The sequence below is a fragment of the Protopterus annectens genome, chromosome 6.part0, assembly GCF_019279795.1.
Source record: "Protopterus annectens isolate FY-2018-M chromosome 6.part0, PAN1.0, whole genome shotgun sequence".
Classification (NCBI taxonomy): Eukaryota; Metazoa; Chordata; order Ceratodontiformes; family Protopteridae; genus Protopterus; species Protopterus annectens.
The window spans coordinates 1,362,435,626-1,362,459,323 of record NC_056737.1 but is presented as its reverse complement, the minus strand read 5'-3'; the positions used below and the strand labels follow the sequence as shown (position 1 = coordinate 1,362,459,323).

Genomic DNA, 23,698 nt, shown 5'->3' with positions numbered 1-23,698 from the left:
AACAAATGTCACAAGAAACATTAAGGTGGTCAACGCCCAAACAGTAAACACACCGGGCGTGGCCGTCAGAACTGGGCAACTTACGCCCGCACTTATCACACTGTTTAAAACCAAGCTTAGCCTTATCCACTATTATAACACGCTAGTACTACCACACAACAAGCTATAACTAGCAACAAGAGACAGGACAGTGAAATGTTTATTACTCCATTTAGAGGTATAATTAAAGCACCTCCCACTTTCTTTACTCATGTATGCACAAATGACCAAGAATATGAGCATTTTGTCACATGCAGTCATACTGCTTTTTCTCCATGTAGTCTGTTTCCTTTTATGCACACTTAACAGTTCTTTCTGTGGTTCTTTCCATATTCTGTCTCTTTTTGTCTATGCTAATTCAATGGTTTTTTTTACAATTAGGTGCAATTCTTTGCCAACTAACCCTTTATGTTATTCATCTTTTAACCCCACGTCACTAACATTAGTTCTGCTCTGTCTCTCCTCAGGCTACCAGCTCTCTTGTGTCTTCTATGCAGCTTTTCATTCCAACCTACTCAATTTTTCAAAGCCTTTTACAGTCTAGTCTTGGTCTCCTCCTGTTTGCTGAGCTCTTCATTATCAAATGTCATCCATGGTATGATACTCACCTCTGAGTTCTCCTATCTCAGATATGACTTCTTGGCCATTTCTTCAGCTATGCTCCACTGCCTATGGTTAACTCAACGGTAACTTTAAACACACATGGAATACTTCTTTGCTGTGCTTTTGGCAACTGTCCTCTGTTGGTACTGTCTAATCTGCCCTATTTATGCCCCTTCAAACAGAGCTACTGGCATTTATACTCTTAACAGGCTGACTATTGTTTGCCCATTCAATTTCCTCTTTTCCTTACCAAAAATAAGTCACAAAAATGATTTAATAAGTTGCTTCTCTCCTAACAAGACATTAGTCTCATTTCTGTGTTTTCCCCCTCTCGGCCTGTTGATTCTATGACCCACTTCCAACATGGCATCTCTTAGTAAATGTGCTACCTCAGCTGAGGTGAAGGCATCATGTGCTCTGCATTCGGTAAAGCCTTCACATGTTTTCCTCCTACAAAACATTACAACAGAACTATAGAATAATATGGCAGAATCTTCTCAATCTACACACACACACACACACACACACACACACACACACACACACACACACACACACACACACACACACACACACACACACACCTGGATTCTTCTGTTGAAATTTGTGAGCCACTAAAGGGAAATGTAACAGCAAACCATACTTCTCAACCTCTCAGCAGAAGAAATTTGGAGAAAGCCAGAAATAATGGGGGGAGTCCCCAAAATAGAGAGAGATTTTAAATATTGCTTCTATGAACTTATAAAGTTGCTAGAATGACAAATTTTGGATTATTATTTATTTTCTGAAAGATATGAAGTCTTAAAGTCAAATATCTATCATTATTAGTATTATTTAGTGACTTCAATACTCAATGATTTGGTATAAAACAACTAATTTCATGAGGAACAGAACAAAAATAAAAGGCAAAAATATTGAGATTATACAAAAAATCTGGACAGACATGTAAAACTAATGGAAAGAGTAAGACAGGAGAAAGCTATTCCTACAGATAAATAAGTTATTTAAATTGCAGAAATGTTTAAGTGAGCCGACTGTATGCTAAGTCTGTCACATATCTGTTTGAGAACTAAAGTGAGGAGGATATAATGCTACATGTTCCTAAATATAACAAACACTGGGTGCAGCACTCCCAGGCGGAGTTCTTGCATGAAGGCTATAATTCGTCAGAAAGAAGAACCATCTCCAGTGACCATCTATAATCTGCTCCACCTTACAATATAGCATCATGACTGCTGTATGAGAAGAGAGAATGAACAGAGTATTTTCTACATAAACACAAGTGAACCTCTTCAGTTTCTCACATTCACAGGTCATATCTGGGAACAAATTAAAAGATGCAAAGCTTACTTTTTTCCCAAACAAAGCTTCTTTTCTACTTTCATTAATAGTTTACAGGTTACCTGCAGTCATATGTGCGTACAAACTGTATTTGTTCAAGGCTATAAAGTGCCAAGTTAATTTATAACTCAGTATTTCAAAAACTGTCCTATTTGTCCATGCAGACAGCCAGATACACAATTATGTTATAACATTTTCATAAACAAAATTGATACTATAAGTATCAAAGTTAATGTTCACCTAACCTGCCTTAATTTATGATTAATGTTAAAGACACTGACTATAAAGCATTTTATACTGTCTTGTAGTGTAGTATAATTTTATCTTTTCCTACAATATGAGGTTTTAACTTCTTTTACGTTCATTGTAGCATTTTTCTGAGGTAGTGAGGTAGAGGTAATACTTTCACTTACTGAGTTTGTAAGAATCCTTTTCCTATTTTTTCGAGACAAATCTCTTATTTGTTTGACTAGTTCATTGGATAGTCATGGGTTTAGTTTAGCGGGCCTTTAAGATATGTAGTATGGATAGAAAGGAGTTTATCTTGAACCTGTATTAGTGTTTAATAAATAGCACTAAGGGCTATAGACTGGTCTGTGGCATTACAGACTGGTGTCCCACCCATCAGGTTAAATACAGAAAGTAAGGCATCGGATGTTTCTGTTATACTTTCATGTTAATGCAAGTTGTGAGGGGCATGTAAGAATTTAGAGATCAGGTAGAAAATATAGTGCAGAAGTCACTTTTAAACTAACAAAGAGAACATTCAGAAACTGGATGCAGGATGCCAAAGATTTGGATGCATTAATATTAAACCTGGTATCCACATTTAAAACTTATGTAAGGTTGTAATTTGTGAGTAAGGATTTAGTTTTGTCTTCATGTGACTATTTAAATCCAAGTTGATACTGCCTTGCATGTTTAACTCTTACAGAAATCTGAGCATCATAAGCTTATGCAGAATGCCTAATAGTAGTCAATGAGTTAGGTGAGGGTATATCAACAGAACAGTACGAAATTGGACTTTGGCATAGTTTACAAGTTGCATTTCTATTAGAATCCATTTGGAATCTTTGTCATTAAGAGAGTGCTAATCAATCTGGTTGAAAGATTGTTTGCTTTATTAACTAGTACAAGTAACCTACTTGCCTAAACCCAGGTGTGCTGTTGAGAAATAAATGGTAGTTTTGAGTAATGGAAGGGGGAATCCAAGAGTCCTCTTTTAGTCAAGTTTTAGAAATCGTTAATACTTTTGTCCAATGTTTGTAGTATGAAAGAGTCTAACTTCAACAATTTGTTGTTAATACTTTCTATTTTCATATATCCACTGGACAAATGCTTCCTGCTTATATTCAGGTTGGTGTGTGAGGAATGATTGCTAATTTTTGCACATTGGGTAGGTCCAGAATTCATGTCAATATCACCAGAAAGTGTTAAGCAAAGTATAGCAGCCAGAACTGTTTTTTAATATTTTAGTATCATATTTTGGGGAGAATGTCTTAGCAAAAGGTAGTTTAATATTTTATTTTTTCTTGTTACTAGCATGGCAGGCAGGTATGTACTGTGCCCATTAAGTTGATAAAACTACTAAAATATAGTGATTATGTGAGTGAGTGCTTCCAGTAGGTTAAATAGGAAGACGCTTGTTGCTAGGAAGGTAGTCCTTATATGCTGTTCTGTGTGACACCTAGTGCTAGATGTCCCCCCATGTGGCAAGTCAGAGGTAACATCTAGCAGTAGGTATTTACTTGGTGGTATTCAGTCTAATCAAACCTGGATTCCCACTATGTAGCCAAGGGGAATCTGGCATATGGGCATATCCCAAGATAGCGATTTTGGAAATTGGAGGGGCTACTGAGGAGTGAAGGGTGGTCCAAAAGGGAGGATACAGGCCATACCCCAGGACTAGTAAGCTGGCCCACTCCCTGCCACCAAATTATGACTGAGAATAGACTACTGAATAGGATTCACACTCAGGAACAAATGGGGTATAGGGTTATTGCCTACCCTGATTATGCCTGGCCCCTGTCCTCTCAGAACAAAAGGGTCAACTAGGTACAGGTAGATGAGTCATTATTTATGATTCTGAGAGAGGAAGCAAAAGCAAAATTTAGGGAAAAAAATGAATGAGCAAAGAAAACTCCACCTGTGCCACATATGGAAAACAGAAGTGAAACCTAGAGCCTGAATCTAAATGACAGCTATGCAATTCACTGTCATCCCTTTCACAAAAGCGCACGTACGCATACATACAAATAAATAATCAGTTATGATGATGCAAGCACACATTTGTATAGATGTTGATTAGAACTCTTAAATATTTCTAATTTTCAGATATGTTCCTTATTTTGGCTTAAATTCCACTCTGTCCCTCATAAATTCTCTGACTTTGTTACAGAAAATTTATGTTTAAAATTTTGTTCTGTCCCTCCTAGACTTTGTTGTGAAACAGAGATGATTGCAAGAAGAAAACAGTGCCCGATATTACAGTTAAAGACTTTATATACTTCATCAAATGCACATTATTGAAAATCCAAATGTTCTATTGATTTTCTGAAAGAAATGTAACGCTATTTAAGAAAAAGTCCATTACTCCTTATTTGTGATGCATACTGATGAGTTTTGTTTACATTTTGGATTTTCTGGCTTTTGAGGCAGAGAATTCAGGAAAGGTCAGAAAAGTAAAGAACCATCACTACAAAATTCATGTCTTTATCAATGATAATCTGTTGTGCTACTGGGTTCCATAAAAAGAAGACGGCAGATGGTCTCACGCCAGCATGTGCAGACCTAAATGCACCAACGCATCTACACAGGTTTGGGGGAAAGAAGAAGAAGAAGAAGAAGGAGGAGGAGGAGGAGTGGACACTTGCAGTACTACTGCTTCTGCACAGCCTTGGCTTTATCCTTTGCGTAAGGACAGTAAACATTTACAAAGGCCTGAACAAATACATATGCATATATATATATATATATATATATATATATATATATATATATATATATATATCTATATCTATATACATACACACGCATATATATATATATATATATATATATATATATATATATACACACACACACACACACACACACACACACACACATATGACAATCAAATAATTCTACCAATCTAACATTTCTAACTTCACTCATCTTTAACAGACAATAGGTGCCAAATGAGGGAATAAGAAATCCTACATAATAGAATACTACAGTTATTAGTTTTTGTGCCAGTACAACATTTAAATTGCCCTATGATGTATGCAAATAATGTTCTGATAAAGGGCAAAATTCACAAGATGGAAGCCATTACAAATATTGTCATTCAGGTCCATTACCTCATCTGCACTGTCCCCTTGATTTGCCGCATCATCTCCAGGTTTTGGAGAACCCCGGTCAAAGCTCTTTCTTCCTTTCTTTTGTTTTTTGATGTTGCTGTCTCCTTTCCCACTACTGAGCCTTCTTACAGGACTGGTTAACCATTTCTTCAATGTATTCCCTGAGCGCTTCGTCAAGGGGGAACTCTGAGACAAATTCAACGAAGAGTGAGTTTGGAGTGTGGCTACTGAGTCTGACTTGCCTCCATTTTCACCTGAAGAAACAGAATATGGATCTGCAAAAAGCAAAGTATAAGCACATTATGACTAGCTCGAAAATTCTCTTTTACAACAATTAAAATTGTTTATTGTTATATGGATGCTCTGTTAAGACTATTGTGAATGGAATAAGTTTATAACTACTGAAAAAACTTGATACTGAGAAAATCGTTTTTTCCAGAGTTAATCCGCAATGAAATTTAACATGGCAGTTTAATGTTCACACTAGAAGTACAGAGTACTGATTTACTGACTAGACATGTTTAATATTAAACTATGAATTTATTTTTCATTTGTAAAAAAGCACATTTGTAACTATTGAGTTTCCTGTGAGCAAGACAGTGGTATGAGAAAACTCACAGCATATTCAAAAGGGTTGTTAAGAGGAGAGACAAAGAAGGAGCCCAGTAAATCCACAGTAGTAAAAATGAAAGTGGGAATGTAACAAGAGACTGCAGACTCAGCAGCTCCAATTTGTGGAACTGAAGGAAGAATGCAATGTAGCTGGTTTTAAAATTAAACAAAAAACACAGGAAAGAAACAATGAGTTGAAGTGAATCGCAAAGAACAAAGTACAACTTAGAAACCTTAAGTTATTTACTGCTATATCATTCGTAAAGAACTACTAACCACACACACACACACACACACACACACACACACACACACACACACACACACACACACACACACACACACACCTACACTACCTAGTTACATGTCAGTAGTTAAAATGAACTCCAAGAGGAATGTGACTGCCTTTCCACAGAAGCTCAAAGCTAAGCTGCTAACAACATCTGAATGTGATAACTTTTTTTACGTAATATTTAATAACCAAGTGGGTGGACCCCTCCAGGAGAGACCATATTCAGCCTCAATGTAGATCAGAAACAACTACAATACAAAGAAGTTCACCATTTATCATAGAAAAAATAACACACACACACACACACACACACACACACACACACACACACACACACACACACACACACACACACACACACACAAGTATATATTACTGGAAAATGAATGACAATTATGACATAAGAAGAATATAAAATTGTGATTGGAAAAAGACAGATATGAACAAAATTCACTAGTCAAACAATGGACAAACATATGTTAGTTTAATTAGAAGAACCAAAGCGGGAAGGGAATAGTATGATGAGATAAACCCTTTAATTTGTTACAACAGGCAGGGGTCTGAAACAGAGACGGAACCTAAACTCCATCCATTTCCTCTGTTTCTTTCTGAAAGATGAGCAGAAGTAATAAATACTACAATTGCTCTCATTAAAATTCTCAGAATTTGAATATTATACTTACTAGGGTATCCAAAAGTAGGTGGCAAACACACCTATCTCCTTAATTAATGTAACCTGAAGTAAGCTAAATTAATCATTATTGACAATTCAAACTCACTTATGCATTTTCCTGCTAAATGAGGTTAAGCTATAAAGTCAATAGTTACTGCAAAGAGAGACACTTGACAAATGGAGCAATGAATACAACTGTGGACAACTCTGTATTTACCATTAAAATAAGTGTGCAACATGAAAAAGGTTATTTACTGAATGTTATCTCACTAGGCTTGTTCACCATGTGACTACAATTAAGCAACCCAAGGAATACTGGCAGAAAGCTGAAATAAGGGCACTCTGTCACTGGATAAGTTGTTTTTTTTGTCACGAGTCTCAATTTCATGCAAACAGACACCAAACACATGGATGCTAAAGTGGTAAGAGTTTGTGGATGCTAAAGTGGTAAGAGTTTGTGGATGCTAAAGTCGTAAGAGTTTTTTGCCCCAGTCCAATGTGGATGCTAAAGTGGTAAGAGTTTTTTGCCCCAGTCCAATGTGGATGCTAAAGTGGTAAGAGTTTTTTGCCCCAGTCCAATGTGGATGCTAAAGTGGTAAGAGTTTTTTGCCCCAGTCCATTTAACAATTTTGGTTTCATCCGAAGTCCTCAACAAAATGCAAGAGAATTTGTCACTAAGATACTGTTGCGGAACTAACTGTTCAGAATCATTGAATGCAGATTCAAAAAGTGACACACTTGTTAGACACAGCAATGGCTGCTGGTACTTATCACATTAAAAAAATCAAATCAATCTGAATAAGTAAGGCATTACAGCTCTAGCAGATTAAATGGAAGCAGATACATTATGATCCACACTGGCAGCATGTAATAATAGCTAAGCAATGATTTTGATTCCCCTAATCATGATCTGCAATCCCAGGAGAAACCGAGCTACAGTAATTCATGGCACGCCTACAGTAATGAGACCTACTGCTGATGTTTGCCAGGTTGTAGCAAGTCCTATTACCAAATGATCACAACATAAAGCCCCCAAGCTTGCATTTGTTAACCTGTGATGAATTTTTTACTGGCAGGGACTATTGTTAAGAAAGACGCTAGACCTGACTATTCTTCACATTTTCTATCAGATCCAAAAAGGATAACATTTTATGAGAATTTAAATGGCAGAAACTGAATGTAGGTACCTCAGTTCATTCATTCATTTCGTTTTCCAATACTCACTTTATTCTAGCCAGGATCAGAATAGGCTACTCAGAAATTAAGGGTGTAAAACAGACATGCAGCCATGGATGGAAAACAACTTATCTCAGAAAGCAGACATACATTCAATAAGCACACTGTAGCCACACCTATGGACGGTACAGGGGACGGATGGGTTATCGGTTCCATCCTTGGAACCGAGCCAGCCAATATCAAGCTCACATCAGCCAAAAACTCTCTATCCAAGGTCCTACCCAGAATGCTCTGCTCCCTGTTACCTCAGATCTCATTTGCCGCATTGCTGTACAGCCATGTCAAGCCGCTTTCTCAGCTAAGTGTCTAATTTTGTGAAAGTTTTATATATTGTTCTTACATTAAGTATTCTCAGTAGTTTATACTAATACTTTCCTACTCTATCGTATACTTTAGACTCTCTCCCTTTAGTCTTTTCCCTTCACTGCCCTTTTTCTTACCTTTGAGGTAATTCTTCATTACCATCATTGGTAATCCTTTCTTTTCTCTTCTTACCCTTTTGGATAGCCTTTCCTCTTCCTTTTGGTAGTGTTCTTCTCCACATCATTATGTCGGATAAGAAAAGTAGCATTGGTTTCAAGCAGTGTTAAGGATTGCGGCCATAAGTTACCGCTTTCCGATGGCCATGACCTATGTGTCTACTGTCTGAATGTCTCCCACCTTACTGTGGATCCCCCGTGCGGGATTTGTAAATATTTTTCTGCCAGGACTCTCATCGAGAGGAAGAATAAGTTAATTTTGAAAGGTCTTCTCAAGTCTCCTTTCTCTGAGGCTATATTTGGGTCAGAGGGCTCACCCCCTCCTGTTAAACCCCATAAGAGGCATTCTTCCTCTTCATCATCAAAGTTGCTCCCCTCTTCTCCCTTTGGAGATCATAGGGAGTCGACTCATAAGAAGGTGAAATTGATTACTACTTTGGCGCTGCCACCTGTGACCCTGTTGGCTCCAGGCGCAGCACCACCCCAAATGATTCTGGCTCCAGCCATGTCTTCCTTATCGATACTGGCACCAGATTTCCCAGTGCAGACAACTACAGCTCTGATAGTTCTGTCGCAGCCCTTACCGGCACCGTCCATGCAGGTACAGTCCCCTTCAGCATCGTTGGTACAATCCCCTTCGGCTCCGAGTATGACTCTTCTGTACTCCATGGTGCAGACATTTTTGGCACTGACATGTTCTTCGGGGCAGCCCTTCTTGGCATCATCCTTATTACTGGTGCAGACACTTTCCTCGATGGCACCGTACCAATCAGAGCAGACTTTTGCCTTTACAGTGCAGACACCTTCAACTACTATGGCGCTGACGTCATCGGCGCAGACTACTTCCACACTGTTTTCTTTGGTGCAGACATCCTCGGTTCTGGGCTCTGCACCTATTGAATTTGCAAGGACCAAGTATTCTCCTTCATTGGATCCATTTGCTGGCAGTCAATATAGTCCTTTTCTAGAAAGCCCAGAATCACCATCAGCTTTCTCCATGAGGTCAACCAAGAGTCTCTCTGAAGAAGATGTGTTGCGGCTTGTTGACCAGTTGTTTGTGGCCAGAGGTCTCTCTCACCCGTCGAAGTCCATGTTTCCTCCTTTAGGTGAAAGTATACCTCCTCAAACTCCAATGTACACTCATTTTTCGACACAAGTTTTGAAGCCTATTATTCCGACAGCAGCTTCCCTACCTCCAATAGAGGATCTCACTTTGGAACCAAAGTTGTCCTTGTGGCCCTCGGTGCTCTGGGCATTGGGCTCTTCTCAGGCCAGTGGCTGTGCCATGGGGGAAGGCATTCCTGGTTCCACGCTGTTTTTCTTTCTATGGCACCCTCCAGGGATCCTCTCTCTCTCACGGTTCACGGTCCTCTTGAGACTCCTGGTCTGGGGGTGGGCTTGTCTGGGCAGGGTGTGACCCCGGTTCTGAGAATGTCATGCTTGGTTACAGGCTCCCATCCCTCCTTGGGTGGGCCGGCCTTCCAAGCCATGGAGAGGCGCTTGCCTCCGCTGACAAATCCCATATGTTGGAGTCCTCTCCTCCCTCTGTGCTGCAACTGTCACAAGCCACAACCACCAGACACTGGGCACAAGGACCTCAGGTTTCTCCTCCTCAGGAGACCCCCCCCCTTTGCAGTCTTCTCCAGAACCTCCCACTGAGGAAGTACCCTGCAAAGTGCCATGCAAGAGGAAGCACATGGACTCCATTGACTGAAGATACGGATTTTGATGATGGGGAAGGGTTCCCATGGTCACCCTCTGATGAGGTGTCCTTTGGTGACATCCACGAGATCCTTAGAGGGGTGACTGGAAGTCCTCTAATCCTTCCTCTGAGGAATCTGTATTCCTGCAGGCCTTTTGAGCCTGGCGTCCCACCTCCTGGGTCACCCTGCCTGCCAATAAGCTCATCCAGCTCATCATCCAATGCGCATGTAAGGCTCCTGACACCCTGGAAGCGATACCAAGGAGACCAGATAAAATATTATCACCCCCAGCTGAGCACCCACATTGGTCACAAGGTTTTCCAGTAGATGCTATGGTGGTGGCAGCTGCAACTAAGAAGGATTTGGTAGAAGAGAGCCAAACTGTCCATCCACACAACAAGGAGTGCCAGGCAATTGACAGACTAGGGAAGCATGTGTTTGCTTCACTGACCTTTGCCATAAGGTCTTTGAACTATTTGGCACGCGTTACCAGGCTTCAGAGGAATCTTATCAACCAGCTCTCTGAAACCTTGGCAGGAGCTGTTTCTGATGAGGTCCATGACAACGTGGCTTCTCAGATAGCCACCCTAGAGTCCATTTCGAATTCTTCCATGCATCTTATTTCTCACGCAATGGAAGGGGTGGCTAAAGTGGCAGGCACAGGTATAGTCACCAGACAACATGCCTGGATGCACCTTTGTGACTTTGTGGACTCCTTTAAGGCTTCCTTCATGAACACCCCCATCGAGGCCACTTCTTTGTTTGGCCCTAAAGTGAAAGATATGTTGGCAAGATGCAAACAAGATGGCAAGACCCTGTCTGCCATTGGTGTCAGACACTCCACTCCTCAATGATTCTACTCCAGAAATCAGAGGCGCAGGAATATGTGGCACAGGAAATCACAGGGCTCTTTCCGGGATGCACGTGCTGAGTTCTCCCCTAGAGGTAGAAAGGGAAACTCCAATGGAAGACACCCCTTTCAGGGCAGAGGAGGTCCAAGATACCAGGGTTCCAGAGATTCCTTCTCTGGCCAACCCTATCAGCACTCCTGAAGAGTTGCCCAACTGCTCAACTCTGGAAGTGGTCGGGGGTCATTTTTCCTTGTACCTTGCTGTCTGGCAAAACATAATCACCGACTCTTGGGTACAACAGATAATATCCAGAGGCTATCTCATCCCCTTCTATCTATATCCAATCTCATCCGGAGTATTACCTGACGTACCACTCAATCAAAGGGAAGCAGCAGCACACGAAATCCAAAAGCTGCTACAAAAAAGAGTCATCCAGGTGGTCCCCCCCAGACCAGATAGGATCTGTTTTCTACTCAAGGTTCTTTTAAGTGCCAAAAAGACAGATGACTGGAGACTAATTCTGGATCTCAGCACACTGAACAAATTTCTAAAAACAGAGAAATTCCAGATGGTCACAGTTCAGTCTATCCTTCCTCTTCTGGAAGAAGACAATTAGATGTGCTCTGTAGATCTTCAAGATGCGTATTACCACATAAAAATGGACAAACGCTCAAGAAGATACCACTGCTTTCGCATAGGAGCCAGTCACTACCAATTTCGAGCTCTGACCTTCGGTCTCTCTACAGTCCCCAGAGTGTTCACCAAATGCATGGCAGTAGTTATCGCTCACTTGCGACTTCAAGGATTCAAGGCATTTCCATATTTAGATGACTGGCTCCTCACAGCCCCCACCAAGCGTCTACTGGAAGAAGCCCTGCACTATACTCTCCTAACAGCTCAAAGCTTGGGAATCATATAATATAAACTGGGAAAAATCCAACAAGACCCCCAACTCAGTCTTTTGAATTTATAGGGGTACTGTTGGATATGAGAAATTGTAGCATCCCTTCTGGACCACAGGCTTCAGAGAATAAGACAACAAGTTCAACCACTGCTCTGTCACCACAAATCTCCCACTCAATCTATACTCCAACTCTTGGGGTCAATGGCAGCCTTGATCACCATTGTTCCTCTAACCAGATTCCACATGAGGCTCCTTCAGTGGTTACTTCTCACTCAGTGGTACCCTCTACAACATCCTTTGTCTTTTCAGATAAGTGTAACTCAGAGATGCAAGCAAGATTTACTCTGGTGGACATCTCAAAATTCCCAACAATAGTCTCGCCTGTTCAACCTCCATCAAACAATAGCCATGGTGACCACGGACGCCTCCCTGATGGGGTGGGGGGGCTATGTCAGCGAAACTCAGTCCAAGGCACCTGGTCAGAGACAGAGGCCCTTCTGCATATCAGTGTCCTGGAGGCCGGTGCTACCAGCATTGCAAGCATTTCATTTCATCCTTCCATCAGGGACTATTGCGATCCAATCAGACAACATGTCAGTGGTCTGGTACATCAACAAACAAGGGGGCACCAGATCTTACCCGTTATGCCAAGAGGCCTTGAGAAAATGGCAATGGACGATAGCTTCCAACCACTTTCTAATTGCAATGCACATTCCCGGGAGCTCCAACATGATTGCATTCTGCAACCTCATGAGTAGTCCCTCAATTCTATGATAGCGGCAAAAATCTTCAACTGCTGGGGCCAGCCTTGCTGCGACCTATTTGCCTCCCCAATCAACTACAAGTACAGTGACTATTTTGCCCTAATCCCCCCTTGGGGACAGTCACCGAGAGATGCTCTAATCCACGCTTGGCCCTCGGGTCTACTTTATGCTTATCCACCTCTTCCCCTCATCTCCCAATTTCTTTTCTTTTCAAAACAGGTTTATTGTTTTAACATATAAGAGAAATATCATAACAATTTTATACAAGTAATTAAAAATATGTATTATTATAATATTCAACAAAACAACTAAAGTATTTACAAAGACATCCACTACAATCAGATCAATTAATTAAACTAAAATACCATGCTATTGAAATTAAAAAAATTTTAACAAATTTTGTAAATTATCCCATACAATAAAATAAGATGTTTTTCTATTTGTTCTAGTCCTAATTGTGTTTATTTCCATATGGCACACTATATTCATAACATTTTTAAATTCATTGAACGAAGGAGGTGTATCTGAAATCCAATTTCTAGTTATTATTTTCCTAGCCACTGCTAGAATAGACCATAACAAGGGAAGCTTAACCTTTTAACACTTTGAGGTACAGGTGTGTTGAATAATATAAGAGATTTAGAAATAATGAAATTATCTGTAAAAGAGCCTGCAAAAATTCATTAATTGACTTCCAGTATTTTCAATTTTATACAGTCATAAAACATATGAGCCCAGTCAGCATTAATTTCTACATTACATCTCTTACATAGATTATCTTTATTATTTATTTTATTCATCATCAAAGGTGTATAAAAGATCTATGTAAAATTTCCATGTATAAAGTCTCCAGACAATGGAAGACGTAGTTCTATAAGCAGATTCCAATATATATTGTTTATCTTGTTGATTTGGTGGGTCCCCATTAATAGAAGTGAAATAATTCCAGTATGAATCTACACTGTAAAAAGTTTCTTGTCTGATAACTTTATGTACGTATGAAAGTTTACCTTTATCAGAAACTTTATGTTGTAAATTTAATATCAAGTAATCAATCAGTGTTGGAATAGATTCTTTAACAGTTATAGACATTAAATCTATTTTATTAATGAGATGTTGTCTAAAGGTCTGAACCTCTAACCAGCAAGTTTCTCTTAGATCAAATTCTTGTTTTAAGAAATCTAGATTTTTAACTTTATTATCAGATATCAACTGATACCAGTACTTTAGATTATTATCTATAGCTAAATGAGTTCCTTCAGATGTAGATAACAAAAGCATACCCTGAGTATACATTATAGGAAATACAATAAAATTCCATTCCCTATACTTAGGGTGCATGAATATAAAGTTACGATAACTAATAATAATATTTAATGGGTAACAAACCATATGTTTAGGTGTAATAGGTGAAGTACAAAATTCCTTTAGTAACCATAAAATGGAGTTATTTACAATCATATTTTTATGTAAGGAGATTTTCATGAAGTGTATACTAATTAGCTCCCAATAATCTTTCCATTTTGTGACATATGACTGATCTATTAATAAAGTAATAACTTTTACAATAGAAGAGATAGTATATAAATTAAAGTCTGGAAAAGAAATACTCCCTTGAGACCAGCTATTAGTATGTTTCTTTAATGCAATCCTAGGTCTATTAGGTGCCCATAAGAAATTTAACATTAGTGTGTTCAGTTTCTTGATAATTATTTTTGTAGGTGGAAGTATTATTGATTGTATTAAGTATAAAATCTTGGGGAATATTATCATTTTAATAATTGTAAGTCTCTCCTCCATAGTAAAACACATATTATTCCAGGTATTAAAAAGATTTTGTATATTAAGAAAACAGGTATTATAATTATTATATATAATAGATTTAATATATTTAGATAGTATTATACCTAAAAAAGTTATCTGACCTGAATTGGGTACATATTTAGTAAAATCACTAATGAGAATATTTTTTTGTGTATATATAGGTAGTATTTTAGTTTTTCTTCATTGAATATTAAACCAGAAATACTTTTAAAATTCATCATGTTATCAAATAGAGACTGTATAGAAGAATTAGATCCTGCTGATGTAATTAGAACATCATCTGCAAAAAGTTAAATTTTGGATGTTGTATTTTCATCTATTTCAAAACCCTCTATGTCAGTACTGTTTCTGATCAAATTAGCCCAAGGCTCCATTACTAAAGTGAATAATAGTGGAGAAAGTGGACATCCTTGTTTTGTACCTTTAAGAATGGGTATTTTTGTGAAACATATGTTCCTACCTTAATATAAGCCAACGTTCCTTTGTATAAATGTTCAATTAGATTTACAAATGCATCCGAGAAGTTTGTGCACGTCATTAAGGTAAACAGATAGTCCCAACTTACTGAATCAAATGCTGAACTTATATCAAGACTAATAAGTGTTAAATCTTTCTTTTCCTATTTGCAAAATCTATTAATGTTAAAGTTCTTCTTATATTATCAAAAGTATTTCTATTTACAATGAAGCCTGTCTGATCTATATCTATAATGCCGGAATGATTGTCTTCAATCTGTCAGCAAAGATATTCATAAACATTTTATAATCAACATTAAGTAATGAGATGGGCCGATATGAAGAACATCTAGTTGGATCTTTATTAGGTTTTAAAATTGGCGAAATAAATGTATATTGCCAAGATGGGGGGGGGTTATTAACTCAGTTTGGGCCAAAATAAAAACCTTATGTATTAATGAATATGTATTTTTAGAAAGGATTTTATATATCTCTGGTATAATACCATCATTACCCGGTGCTTTGTTTGATTTAAGCTTATTTATTTGTGTAATAACTTCTGTATATGAAATACCCTTGTCCAATAGTTTAATCTGTTGTTTATTAAGCTTTTTATTCATATTTGTGGTTATAAACTCCTTTATTTTATCTTTAGGTTCCATGTTAATATTATTATGGTTAATTTTGTGAAAGTGATTTCTAAATTCATCTAGTATTTCTGGTATACTAGAAACATTCTTCTTTTTCCTTAGAGAAAAGATTTATTTGATATGTTTTTTTTTATTCAACCTTTTTGTTTTATTTTTAAGTCTATGTAAGTATTTGGGGCTTATTGAATAAGACAAAACTTGTATTTCTCTAAAGTTATTTTAACTTTATGAGTTAAAATTTCTTTGTATTTCTCATTTAGTTTGTTTATTTCTTCAATAACTTTCTTGTCCATAATATTTTCTTTATTATTATGTTTATAAGAGTCTAATTTACTTTGAATATCTAACAATTCCTTATCCCAAGATTTCATTTTATTATTATACCATCTGATACTTTGTCCATATAGGTATGATTTTAAGGCATCCCAAACATAAACAATGGAGACTTCAGGAGTGTTATTTATGTCTAAAAAATGTTTTACTTCTGAAAGTATATATTCTTTATAGTCTTTTAATTGAGTTAAGTATGCTGGTATCCTTTTGATCTGAACATTATGAGTATTTTTTATCATGAATTCAAAAACAATTGAATTATGATCAGATATAGGACATGAAATGATTTTGGAATTAATTAAATCTGTTACCATCTGGTTAGAAATAAAGACCCTATCTATTTTTGAATAAGTTTTGTATCTGTTAGAAAAAAGGTGTATGGTAATGATTTTGAATCTATCTGATTATTAATATCATTCAAATGATAAGAATTAGCAAAATCCTTTAAATGTTTTGCATTAGATTTAATTCTTCTCTTTCCTATAGTGGTAGTATCACTTTCATGTAGTATACAATTAAAGTCACCAGCTAAAATAATATCTCCTATAGAGAATGATATGATCTTATCAAGATGATGTTTCACTGTATTAATACCAATTCCAGGTATCCAATATACATTAATTAAAGTGTAAGTCTTCCCATTAATTTGTATTGTAACCATACAAAACATTCCTTTGTCATCCTGATAAGACTTAATGGTTTTAGGAATGGGCATACTTTTATTCCATAAAATAGCCACTCCTCTTTTTCTGAGTGTGCTCTGAACTAACCAATACTGTATATTTGTTTGTGGCTAGTTTATCAATATCTTTTTCAAGAGATGGGTTTCTTGTAGGAAGACTAAGTTGGCCTTATGTAAATTAATGTATCTTATTAGGCTTGCCCTTTTACATGGATTATTCAATCCATTAATGTTTAAAGAAATTCCTTTTAAAGATGTCATTTGGCATTTTAAAACTTAAGAATCTTATGATCAAAATAACAAATAACAAGATAAGTAATGTTACATCTCCTCCTTTAGGTGTACCTTTAAATATAGCTGTATTTATTGAATCTCTTATGGGATTTCGTATAGGATTCAATTTTGTTTGTAGTGACAATGAATGTACAAAATATATTGTGGATGTCAAAACTATATAGAAATAACAATGAACAAGTGAAAATAATGTAAGGATTAAACCTTGCATCCAGCCTGGAGTTGTAAACTCCAACTTAGAGTAGTATTTACCACTCAAGTTAACCCCTACCCTAAGCAGCAGTACGTCAGCTACCACCTTATCAATTTAATACTAGTTATATTTAACTGAAGTTAACAGTTTTCAATTCAATTATCTAGCAAGACAAGACTACACATTTGGTAAAACAGCATCATATAAACTAAAATAAACCTTTTTTTTTTTTAAAACTGTTCATACTACTATATACATCCATGTAATATAAAACACTTGTATTCAAATAGCATTCAAATAATCTTGATGTTAGAAATCAAGAGGAGAGAAAAATAAGTTCTAACATTCATTTAAATCAAAAACTTTGGCTAATATGATTCAGACATTACATATATTAGGATGCATCTATTTTCTGTCATGTAAAAACAGTTAACAGCTTCCAAAAACCTTGAATTGCTTGTATATGAGCATTTACTCAAACTCATTATTGCCAATAGAATAAAATATTGTATTCATAGAAATTGTTATAAATCATACTTCATAGTTAAGCAGATTCTCAGAAACATTTATATACATATCTACATACACACACACACACACACACACATATAATATATATATATATATATATATATATATATATATATACACATACACACATACACACACATATACACATATACATATATATATATATATATATATATATATATATATATACACATGTATACACACATACACATACACACACACACACATACACACACGCACATAAACACACACACACAAACACACACACACAAACACACACACACACACACACACACATACACACAAACACACACACACATACACACACATACATACACACACACGCACACATACATATATATATCTGATCTCACTGAGTTGTATCTTTACTGAGCACCATCTTACATTGCTGTCCCTTCAATAAATCTGTCTGCTTTATACAAAATAATGCACAGCAAACACATTTTAGTAACCAGATTTTACAAACATGCTATACTACTGCTTTAAAATATATCACATGACAATTTCTTCCAATATAGAGTTATAAAATTATTTATGCTTGTCAATCAGATGAATTAAATGAGTTATAGTAATGTATATGTTTGGGACATAGGTTTTTAACACATATTATTAATCTGCTATTCCTGTATCTGTGATGTGTCAGTGTGATATCTAGGTCAAAGGTAAGACCAGCTGCTTTCAGCTTCTCTGTGAGAATTCTGAGAATTGAAGCTTTTGAAGTAGGTCATGGACACTGTGCATGAGACAGCCCACACCCCAGATTGTCTCTCTTAACATTTTAAGGGAAACTTATTAAAAACTAGTGACAAACATTCATTTAGCAGTGTAAATGCATTTAAACATGACAAAATCTTCACAATGCATTCTACAGGTTATTACAGACTCTATGTAAGTGAAATCAAGCCCAAAATTATTAATAAGTAACAAAACTCAACATTTTTGTCCCAACTCGACTTCTATGCGAATCTTATTATTTACTGTGTCTATATGATCAAAAGTATTTCTATATATTAATAAAGAAAGAAAAAGAGAGTAGAAAGTAAAAGGGTGTAAGGCAGAAATAAAAAAAATGTAAGAGAAAGCTATAAGTATATACAATAGAATATTACTTACTGTTTATATTAATAGAGTTAAAAATAAAACATATTATTTACTATTATTTAGTTCTAATTATTATTAGTTAAAGCATGACAGATTATTTACAAACAAGCATAAGCAGTGTAATCAAGAAAGTATAATTAAGTAGTGTCATTCCTGTATCTGTGATGTGTCAGTGTGATATCTAGGTGAAAGGTGAGACTAGCTGCTTTCAGCTTCTCTGTGAGAATTCTGAGAGTTGAAGCTTTTGAAGTAGCTCATGGACACTGTGCATGAGACAGCCCACATCCCAGATTGTCTCTTAACATTTTGGCGGAAACTTATTAAAAACTAGTGACAAACATTCATTTAGCAGTGTAAATGCATCTAAACATGACAAAACCTTCACAATGCATTCTACAGGTTATTACAGACTCTATGTAAGTGAAATCAAGCCCAAAATTATTAATAAGTAACAAAACTCAACATTTTTGTCCCAACTCAACTCCTATGCAAATCTTATTATTTACTGTGTCTATATGATCAAAAGCATTTCTATATATTAATAAAGAAAAGAAAAGAGAGTAAAAAGTAAAAGGGTGTAAGGCAGAAATAAAAAAAATGTAAGAGAAAGCTATAAGAAGTATATACCATAGAATGTTACTTACTGTTTATATTAATAGAGTTAAAATAAAACATATTATTTACTATTATTTAGTTCTAATTATTATTAGTTAAAGCATGACAGATTATTTACAAACAAGCATAAGCAGTGTAATCAAGAAAGTATAATTAGGAATAGCATTTGAAGAACATATAAACTTTTAAAGGAAAAAAATGTATCAAATTACTGACCTTATTTTTCCTCTTCAGAAAGAGAAACAAGTTAAATCACAGCTTGCCATTAAATCTCCAGATATTTTGACTAGTTATGAAACAAAACATTTCTTTGCACACAGAGAATAACTTTGATTAAATCTTTTCAAAATATTTGTTGCTTCTGGGAATGCAGGAACTATATTTAAAAGATTAATAATAAAATAAAATGATGAGAGAGAAAAAAACATAGTACAAATCATTTGTTTTTAGTCTCTTCTTCTTCTCTGAAGTCTTCCACGAAGTTTCAGTTGCCAGTCTCTTTAACGAAGGACTAGCCCATTCCATTTCTTCTATTTTTCCAAAATCTTATTTTTTGATAAACAGTAAAGCAGAGTCTAAGTCATCGAAAATTTTAGGACCATCAGGAAGGAAGATTTTAAGCTTGGCAGGAAACAGAAGGTATGTTTTAAACTGTGCTTTTTAAGCTCCCTTATTAGTGGCAGAAAACTTTTCTTTTAGCTAATACCATGGAAGAATAGTCATTGTCAAAACACACAGTTGTTTCATTAATCTTAACAGGAGCTTTAGCCCAAGCAGATTTAAGAACCATCTCTTTATCAAAAGATGATAGAAATCTAACTATAACTGATCTAGGATAGTTTTTGTTAGAGTTAGTATTAGCTATAGATCTATGTGCTCTTTCGATACCAAAAGAGAATGCTTCTGGTAAATCTAAAGTTTTAGGGAGCCATGTTGTTAAAAAGAAGTAATATTGTTACCTTCAATATTTTCTGGCAGTCCAAAAATCCTAATGTTATTGCACCTAGATATATTTTCCAGGTCATCCAGCTTTGTTTGTAAATGTGTATTTTGTTTCAGCAGAAACTCAATGTTGATTTCCTCTTCTTGTATTCTATTTTCCATGTCATTCACAGCTTCTTCTATGCCTGTCATCTGGATCTTCTGTTGTTGCAGGTCCATATGTAACAAGCCTATTTGTTTTGTAGTTTTTTCTATGAAAGTGTCTATTTTAGTATCCATTTTATCCATCTTAGCAGTAAGTTGCTGGACTATAATTATCAGAGACTGAAGTTCTTTCTTGATGCTGGAGTCTTGAGAATTTGTCTTACTGGAACTCATTTCAGACTGATAAACTGACAGGAAAATTTCCAAAGTAATTTCTGACAGGAATATTATTAAGATTTCCTTTCTTTTTTAGATATAGTTCAAGAACTATATAAAACAAACATATTTAGAAAGAAAATTACTTCAAAAATTAATTTTTTAAGTAATTAATTCCTGTCAATGTAATGAAATTGGTGGAGCTGAAGAAATCTGCTGCTATCCTGTGTTCATCCTTGGCCACGCCTCATCTCCCAATTTCTGAAGAAAGCATGACAGTTGAAGAGCAAAGTGATCCTCATTGCTCTACATTGGCCTCGACAAGTCTGGTTTCCCTTCCTTTGGCCTCACCTGCCCTTCCTTTGGCCTCACCTGCTAGATCAACCGTGGATCCTCAATCCATCCCCAACACTGATCTTCCATCTGCAGGGTCTGATTCACCCTAGTCTGACAACCCTGAAACTGACAGCTTGGTTTCTCCACTTCCAATGATTGCCAGACATGAAAACCTCTCGTCCCCTGTATGCAATATTCTAATTGTATCTCATAAATTGTCCACTAGACTAATCTAGCTTAACAAATGGAAAATGTTCTCTCTATGGGCAGTGAATAAACAATTAGACCCTTTGTCAGCCCCAATTTCAGTTTTACTGGATTACTTATCACATCTTTTCCACTCTGGGGGGGTCTGCCTCCACTATTCATGTGCATTTAGCTGCCATCTCAAATTTCCACATTGGTTTTCAAGATTCTTTACTTATGTTACACAGACACTGTAAGACTTTCTTAAAAGGGGCTATCCATCTAAAACTTCCCTTTAGAGAACCGGTACAACCTTGTGATTTGGCATTGGTTCTGCAAGCTCTAACAGCTCCCCCCTTTGAACCTGCGTCTTCATGTGATGTAAAATATCTCTCTTGGAAAACTTTGTTTTTGACTGTAATCACATTGGCTAGACATGTGTCACAACTTCAAGCCTTATGCATCAAATCTTCCTATCTTATCTTTCATAAGGACAGGGTATCACTGAGAACTAATTCTTCCTTTTTGCCAAAAGTGGTGTCAGAGCAGTCTTATCAACAAATATATTGACCTTCCAGTGTTCTTTCCTAACCATTCTAACAAGGGAGAGTATTGCCTGCACTCCTTGGATGTTCATAGGCAAATACGATTTTATCTGGGCAGAACAAAATCTACCGGTAAATCAGACCAACTGTTTCTGGCTTTTTCTGGACCTAGACGAGGTCATCATGTATCAAAAGTTACATTGGCTTCATGGTTGAGAAATTGTATTACCTTTATCTACAACAAAAACAATCTCACCTTGCTTCATAGAGTCAAAGCACATTCTACAAGATCTATGGCAACTTCAGCAGCTTTCCATGCTAAGGCTTCCCTCAATGATATTTGCTCAGCTGCAACTTGGGCCAAACCTCATACCTTTATTCTTCATTACAAATTGGACTTGGTCTCCAGAGGTAGAGCTTTCTTTGGCTCCATGGTGCTCAGGAATGTCCTTCCATGAGGGCCACCCAGGGATACAGGTAGCTGGGGACTCTGCCCCATCAGTAAGGAAGGAATGAAGATTAACAACATCAGATAAAGAATTATGTCTTACCATAACGTTCCATCTGTGTTGTTGATCTTCGTTCATTCATTACTTCCCACCCTCCATCCCCCATCCGGAGGTTATTGGTTGATCGCATGTACTCCTTTATTGTAGGTCTGTTATGACCAGAGGTAGCCTCTACTTTTATCTATCAACTTGCAAACTCAATCTGAGGTAACAGGGAGCAGAACATTCTGGGTAGGACTTTGGCTCGAGAGTTTTTGTGAGCTTGATATTGGCCGGCTCGGTTCCGAGGACGAAACCCATAACCCATCAGTAATGAATGAACGAAGATCAACAAAACAGATGGAACATTATGGTAAGACATAACTTCTTTGCACTGATGCCATACAGTGCCAGAACAGATGGCACTGATGTCTCATTGTGTCATAAATGTCGGCACTGCTGCCACAAGGTGCCATAATAGATGGCACTGATGCCTCATAGTGCCATAACAGATGGCACTGATGCCTCACGGTGCCATAACAGATGGCACTGATGCCTCTCAGTGCCACAACAGATGGCACGGATGCCTCAGAGTGCCATAACAGTCAGCCAGCACTCATGCCTTACTGATGCCTCATGGTGCCATAACAGTCAGCATTGATGCGTCATGGTTCCACTACAGTCAGCACTGATGCCACATAGTGACATAAAAGTCAGTAGTGCTGCCTCAAGGTTCCATAATAGTCAGCAGTGCTTCCTCATGGTGACATAATAGTCAGCAGTGCTCCCTCATGGTGACATAATAGTCAGCACTGATGTCTCATAGTGCCATAAAAGTCAGCACTGATGTCTCACACTGCCATAAAAATCAGCACTGATGTCTCACACAACCTAGATCTCCAGTTTGGTTCTTGGCTGGGTGTCTTCTAAACAGCACCTACGCATACTTTCTGTATCTGTGTGCATTTTAGCCAGGTGCTCCACTTTCTTCACACCTCCTAATTTTATGCCACAGGTGAACTGGTGATCCTCCTAACTGACTATGCTATTTGAGAGTTATTGCATGTGTGCATCTTTCACTGGACTGGAACCCTGTCCAAGACTATTTCCTACCCTGTGATCTCTGATTGCTGTGACAGGCTCCAGCTCTCCTTATAGGTTCCCAGGTAAATACTAGCCGCCCTTCTGGGCCATTTTAAGCCTAGTCAATTTCCTTCAAGAGTGAGAATCAGAACCTGTACCTTGTGTCTGTGCGGTCAGCACTTTAACCATTATGCCAGCCTTCAACTTTTGCAACTGGATGA

The 23,698-nt window shown here is 37.0% G+C and overlaps 1 protein-coding gene across 7 annotated transcripts in view; it reads right to left on the bottom strand.

Annotated features, from left to right (window-relative positions):
- The window catches only part of KALRN (kalirin RhoGEF kinase), a 4,346,166-nt gene that overhangs the window by 742,484 nt on the left and 3,579,984 nt on the right, over window positions 1-23,698 (bottom strand). For all 7 annotated transcript variants that reach the window (XM_044074926.1, XM_044074921.1, XM_044074920.1 and 4 more), the window contains one exon: window positions 5,325-5,599. In XM_044074926.1, coding sequence (XP_043930861.1) covers window positions 5,325-5,599 — 275 coding nt within the window. The remainder of the gene's footprint in view (window positions 1-5,324; window positions 5,600-23,698) is intronic.